General features: G+C 40.8%; 1 protein-coding gene across 1 annotated transcript; it reads right to left on the reverse strand.

The window, feature by feature from the left end:
• Nucleotides 1-62: 62 nt before the first annotated feature.
• bik (BCL2 interacting killer) lies at nucleotides 63-3,967 on the reverse strand. Its single transcript, XM_049566546.1, has 6 exons — nucleotides 3,918-3,967; nucleotides 3,805-3,833; nucleotides 2,666-2,768; nucleotides 2,379-2,531; nucleotides 2,177-2,291; nucleotides 63-1,033 (listed from the first exon to the last, which is right to left on the reverse strand). The coding sequence occupies exons 3-6, from the start codon at nucleotides 2,758-2,760 to the stop codon at nucleotides 917-919; spliced, it is 480 nt and encodes a 159-aa protein (XP_049422503.1). The 5' UTR covers nucleotides 2,761-2,768; nucleotides 3,805-3,833; nucleotides 3,918-3,967; the 3' UTR covers nucleotides 63-916.
• Nucleotides 3,968-7,001: the final 3,034 nt, after the last annotated feature.

Below are 7,001 nucleotides of genomic sequence, written 5' to 3' on the forward strand. Positions count from 1 at the left end.
AAACCTTTGTCATTCTTGCGAATCTTGTTTATTAGCATCACATGAAAAAGCATGTTTAAATCTGAAACAGAAAGTCCAGCTCCCTTCATCTTACATTAAGCCAGGCTAAGTATCATTTGTAAAAAAATTTGGCCTCTTACACCAGTAAGAAACTAATCAGGGTACAAAAAGACTGCAGGCCAGCAACAGTCCATACACGGGTAACATGCTCGTTGACATTAATACAAGTGTGAACCAACATGTCACTGCTACAATACGCTGGCCAACCCCCATGGGCAACACTGTAAAACCCATTTAAACAATTTCCACATGCCCTGAAAAATTTTACAGCATTTTTTAAACCTGTTTCATATAGTATGGAGTCCCTAAGGTCCTGAAAGGTGATATTTTTATCTGAATTCATTAATTTTAAAAAAGCATACAGTTGTAACGTACACCATCCAATTTTCCCATCCCAACAAAGGCTCATTCCTCTACTCATCCAGATCATCAGCACTTCTCCGTCTTCTCATCCCATCCGCATCTCATCTCATCTTCACCACCTCTCCCACCACCAGTGTCTATTCTGTTCAACTTCAAAATTCATCACCCTCCTTAAATCATACCATCTCGACTGGGTCTAACTGCCAAAGACTTTTCATTTTTCATACTTATGTGCACATGTTCATAAATATTCTTAAAAACAACTCTCTCCTGATTGAAATAACTTGTGAGCCCGATAAAAAACTCCACCTTTTAAGACTTGAGGGGCTCTGTCAGTATCAAATTCAATACATAATTAAAGTGATATAAAAAGAGAACTCAAAGTAAACAGCAGAAACAAATCAGTTAGCAATATTTTTCATCATTTGCCCAAAAAAAAAAAAAAAAAAAAAATCAAATATATAACGGCCTTAAAGACCTGCTTATGGCCCCTTTAGGCTCTCCATTCCATCCACAGTGCACCGAAAATGGTCACTGCGGCCATCAGCGCCACAGTCACCAGTGCTCCTCTGGTCCAGCCAGTGCAGGTTACTGGTTTCAGATTGGACACCTGTGAAATGAAAGAAATGAAAGTCAAATTGGAGTTATGTTTATATCTTATTTTTAAATGTGCTCTAAAGTGGGGGGGGGTCGGGGTCAAACTTCTGACTTGATCTCAGATAGGCTGGGCCAGTAAAACCATCACAAAATAACCTATAAATAACAACAGGTGCTGTAAAGTTTAGATGATTCAAAACTCCCAAAACACACATTAAACATGGCTTAATAGAGACAATTTCAAACACAAGCTAACAACACGAGCCTATGACATTTTCCATTGTATATATTAGCCTAGCAGCTAGCGAACATTTCCTGTACTCATATGAAGCCAGGGACAACAGCGACATTTAACAAAGGTAACGGTACAAAATTCAGCTCCATTACAGCTCACAAGGTTCACCAACAAAACAACTGTCTTATACTAAACATGTCTTCCAAACAAATATAACATGCTAATGATATTAGCATAAGCCTGCGGCATTTTACACTGTATAAATTAGCCTAGCAGCTAGCGAACGCTTCCTCTACTCATATGAAGCCAGGGACAACAGCAACATTTTATAAAGGTAACGTTACAAAATTCAACTCCATTACAACTTATAAGGTTCACTGACAAAACAACTGTCTTATACTGAACACGTTTTCCAAACAAATATAACATGCTAATGATATTAGCATAAGCCTGCGGCATTTTACACTGTATAAATTAGCCTAGCAGCTAGCGAACGCTTCCTCTGCTCATATGAAGCCAGGATAAATCACACACAAGACCGAAGTGCTGTATTTTTATGGAGGCTTTTTTGTCTTCACAATTTATTGTTTCTTATCTGTGAAATTTAAGTAAATAAAAGCTTTGTTGCCACTGCGAGAAATGTTTTCAGCTCACAAAAATAGACACAAGGTCTGCGTAGCTGCCATGTTTAGTTACATATCTGGGGAGGTGGATGTCAGCCTATGGCGTCGATTCAACATAGAAGCATAAATTCCGCCTTAGCCTAGTCATCTGGTGGGCAAGTTCTGGGCCGCGGGCTGTATGTTTCACACCCCTGCTCTAAAGGTTTTTTTTGCATGTGTATCAATTATGTTTATTACTGCGCAGTAATAGCGAAAGGTCATTTGAGACTCAGATATCAAGTCAGAGAATGAGTGTTACCCAGGCGGCCCAGGCGTCAGCTCTGAGGATCCCCTTCCCAGGTGCAGTGCTCGCTATCCAGGCCTTCACTGCAGCAGACAGGCCCTGGAGGCCCCACAACTGACTGCGTACGTCCCTAGAAGAGAACACCACCAGGGTACAGCGTCTTAGCCAGTCACATTAAAGCTATAAAGATATTTGAGTTTTTTTTCTGATTTTATACCGGTATATGGTCCTGGTGAGTGCCTGAGCGGGTCTCAGCATGTGAAGAGGAGTTGGTAACCAGTTTGGCTGTCTGCTCGCCCACTCCCCGTTCAGCTGGTCTCCAATTACAGCCAACTGGCGCCCAAAGGCCCGTGCAGCCCTGCCATTGATCCTAAAGAAGAAACCAGACATAAAGATTTGTCGTCTTTTAGTACAACTGGTCCCACATCGTCTGCTGCCTGAAGCACAGTCTGTCTGAGCTGTATGTTGTTATGACTGCTGTGTGGGGAAGGGCCCGTACGGTACCTGAGGTTCATATCAAACAGGGTGTCAGTGTCCACCTCACCAGGTCCAGCCTGGAGGGACACGACACGACTCGGCTGCCTTGTTTGTTCCACCATGTTGTTTTCTGAGAGGAGAAACCAGTATTATTCAAATCAGTCATATCAGTACACGTCTTCATCGGCCATGCATGATAGATAAAGGCCCCATGGTTTGAAAGTGTTGATCTCTGCTTGACTCCCAACGTTCATAAACAGGCTGTGTAAATAATGGGTCACGTGACCAGGATAGGTGGCGGCTGTGTTACCGGGGAGAAAATCCAGGTTGATAAAACAGGCTCTCCCAGGTTTGAAGAGATGACATCACCTGTTGGATTAAGTCCAACAGTTGTAGCTCACTTACTACTGTTTACTTCAACCAAACTAAGCTTAAGATTAAGTTTAAGTTCCCCCCTGTGTGAACTAGTTAATACAAGACACTGTGCATTTTAATCTCCCTTTATTACAGGATTTATGACTTATTTGCCCCAACGATCAGGTGTGTTCCCTCCTACGTGCACCTGTCCTCAGACCAGTTCCTGCTGTACCTGCACTCATGTGCCTTGATGCAAATGCACCATTTCCATAACTCAAATCAACCAAACTGCCCTTTTTATCTCAACAAGAAGAAATATAACATTACAGACTCCAAATATTCAACTTTTAGATATTTGTTAAAGTGCAGAAAGATGTTTAATTATATAGATTTAGCTTTGCAGTGTTTATGCCAATTTGATGACATGAATACCATTAAAATACAGCCTTAAATGTGTGAGCTGTAACAATATAGTCACAGTTTAGGCTCCAGAATAATCCCCAGAGGACAGTTTTTGAGTATCAATCATGTGATAGCCTATAGTCCTTTGCCATATTGTCATAACAAAGAGGTGAAGTCATCCTTCTCACCCAAAGCAAACAAAGGTCGTTTTGAAGATCACACATTCTGGATTACACATTAAACCCGCAGATGTGAATCCATTTTAAAATGACTAACTACATTTACAAATAACTACTGTACTGTGTCATGCTGGGATGGCATCATGTTTAATTTTAAGGATACAAATGCAAGTGCGGAGAGTACAACAGGTGCATGCACAATTAAAAAGCAAACGAAAGTAAACGTACCTTGTGTGTAGATTAAAGTGGACGCCGCCCTGTAATACATAAGACATTGTATTTGAAACGTTTTGGAAGTGATAAAATAAATTAATATTTGTCAAGTGTTTTCCTGTACTTACAGCAGCGTCCTTTAATCTCGTCGCTCTCAGGTAACTGCCACAAATATGACTGGCCACGCCTTTACCTGCTGCTACCTACAGGGACCAGCAGGGGGCGACAGCGTCACCGTCACACACAGGATACAGTTTGGTTTTAAGTAATGTTAATTATGTTAGATGATGACTGTATGAAACATCTCTGTGTGCAAGGGAAATATATTCATACATTTAATATACTATATTTTACAACATTTTATTGTTTATGCATTATATATGTGTGTATTATATTGTATATATTATACAATAAACACATTAGTCATACGGACATACTTATATTGTGCAACACATTATATTAGTCTATATGATATGATACATATGATACAGATAATGACATAATAATTAATAATAGTAATTTAATTTAATTAATTAGTAATCAATTAACTAAACTCCATAACTGCCTTAAAGACATAAAAACCTGGATGAGCACCAATTTCCTGATGTTAAATTCAGACAAAACTGAAGTTATTGTTCTTGGCCCCAAACAACTCAGAGACTCTTTATCTGATGACATAGTTTCTCTAGATGGCATTGCTCTGGCCTCTAGCACTACCGTAAGAAACCTCGGAGTAATATTTGATCAAGATTTGTCTTTTAATTCTCGTTTAAAACAAACCTCACAGACTGCATTTTTTCATCTGCGTAATATTGCGAAAATTAGGCCTATCCTGACCCGAAAAGATGCAGAAAAATTGGTCCACGCTTTTGTTACCTCAAGGCTGGATTACTGTAACTTTCTATTATCAGGTAGCTCTAGTAAGTCCTTAAAAACTCTCCAGCTAATTCAGAATGCAGCAGCACGTGTACTAACAGGAACTAAGAAACGAGATCATATTTCTCCTGTTTTAGCTTCTCTGCACTGGCTCCCTGTAAAATCCAGAACTGAATTTAAAATCCTACTGTTAACTTATAAAGCTCTAAATGGTCAAGCTCCGTCATATCTTAGAGAGCTCATAGTGCCTTATTATCCCACCAGAGCACTGCGCTCCGAGAACGCAGGGTTACTCGTGGTCCCTAAAGTCTCCAAAAGTAGATCAGGAGCCAGAGCCTTCAGCTATCAGGCTCCTCTCCTGTGGAATCATCTTCCTGTTACGGTCCGGGAGGCAGACACCATCTTCACATTTAAGACTAGACTTAAGACTTTCCTCTTTGATAAAGCTTATAGTTAGGGCTGGCTCAGGCTTGCCCTGTACCAGCCCCTAGTTAGACTGACTTAGGCCTAGTCTGCCGGAGGACCCCTCCTTCTCTCTCTCTCTCTCTCTCTCTCTCTCTCTCTCTCTCTCTCTCTCTCTCTCTCTCTCTCTCGTATTCTATTACTGCATCTTGCTAACTCGGCCATTCTGGATGTCACTAACTCGGCTTCTTCTCCGGAGCCTTTGTGCTCCACTGTCTCTCAGATTAACTCATATCACAGCGGTGCCTGGACAGCGTGACGTGTGTGGTTGTGCTGCTGCCGTGGTCCTGCCAGATGCCTCCTGCTGCTGCTGCCATCATTAGTCATTAGTCATACTTCTACTGTTATTATACACATATGACTATTGTCACACTTGTATACTGCCAGATATTAATACATACTTTCAACATATTGTACCACAGTAGCCAGAACTATAACTGTAATATTATTACTTTCAATAATGTTGTTGTAAGCTACTGTCATTACCTGCATCTCTCTCTCTCTCTCTCTCTCTCTCTCTCTCTCTCTCTCTCTCTCTCTCTCTCTCTTTCTCTGTCTCATTGTGTCATGTGGATTACTGTTAATTTGTTATGCTGATCTGTTCTGTACGACATCTATTGCACGTCTGTCCGTCCTGGAAGAGGGATCCCTCCTCAGTTGCTCTTCCTGAGGTTTCTACCGTTTTTTTTCCCCGTTAAAGGGATTTTTTGGGGAGTTTTTCCTTATCCGCTGCGAGGGTCATAAGGACAGAGGGATGTCGTATGCTGTAAAGCCCTGTGAGGCAAATTGTGATTTGTGATATTGGGCTTTATAAATAAAATTGATTGATTGATTGATTGATAATACACAGTACAATGATAGATATAAATGACAATTGCACAGTATAACTATAACTAATGTCTAATGTGTATACAATATAATATTTGTATGGTATATAAATTGTATGCATTATGTATAATCAGAATCATACATAGATGCTGCTGATGTCACACATGACACAAAAATTCCTCACAATGCCAGCACAATGCCAGACAATATGAGCAGTGAAAAGATGGAGGGCGAGGATTAGTGATTGTCCAAGCCACGATTTAGTATTAAACAAAGAGCATACAAGAATACATCAGGAAGATGCCCCCCAGGATGACCTGCTCAGAGAGCGCCTCAGGCAGCAGAAGACAGAGGGTGACGAGGAGAAAGAGGAAATATTATGGAAGACCAAACCCCTCCATGGAATACACCATTGGCAGATACAGGAAAAGGCTGACATCAAGAAATCCTACCAGTGGCTTGAAAAGGCTGGCCTGAAGGACAGCATGAAGACCTTGATCATAGCAGCACAAGAACGGGCCCTCAACACCAGATCCATGGAAGCAGGAGTCTACCATGGTAGCCAGGACCCCCGGTGCAGGCTGTGCAAAGAGTCCCCTGAGACAGTCCAACACACATAGTGGCAGGATCTAAGGTGCAAGCTGGGACAGCGTACATCGAGAGGCACAACCAAGTGGCTGGGATAGTGTAGGAACATCTGAGTGTGGACCAGAAGTCCCCCATCTTGTTGCTGTTTACTCCCTTGATGCTGTAGCAACTGAATTAATAAAGATTATCTTGTAGTGTCTTGGTTATAAATAAAAATATTTCAGACTTTTTTTAATGTATGTGGACAGTTTTTATACATTCCAATACAATAATTAATTCACTCTATGTCTTACACTGTCCCTGCCTTATGTTACAACTGCAGAGCTGCTACGTATATGCAGACTTTTGTTTGGTATTCACCTACTCTGCACAGGTTTTTTAAAATGTAGGTATTTTCCTCACTGGTATTTTATGTCTTAACTTCTCTAATATGTAATACTGATTACTTTACTCTTTTA

The sequence above is a fragment of the Epinephelus fuscoguttatus genome, linkage group LG22 (assembly GCF_011397635.1).
Source record: "Epinephelus fuscoguttatus linkage group LG22, E.fuscoguttatus.final_Chr_v1".
In the NCBI taxonomy this organism is placed as follows: Eukaryota; Metazoa; Chordata; class Actinopteri; order Perciformes; family Serranidae; genus Epinephelus; species Epinephelus fuscoguttatus.

Bases quoted from the DNA above. Each gene is read 5' to 3' on its own strand.
- bik (XM_049566546.1), bottom strand. From the start codon at position 2,760: ATGGTGGAACAAACAAGGCAGCCGAGTCGTGTCGTGTCCCTCCAGGCT. The intron at 2,292-2,378 runs GTATAAAATCAG...GTTCTCTTCTAG, and splicing joins CTCACCAGGACCATATACCG to GGACGTACGCAGTCAGTTGT. The intron at 1,034-2,176 runs GTAACACTCATT...TTCATTTCACAG, and splicing joins CTGACGCCTGGGCCGCCTGG to GTGTCCAATCTGAAACCAGT.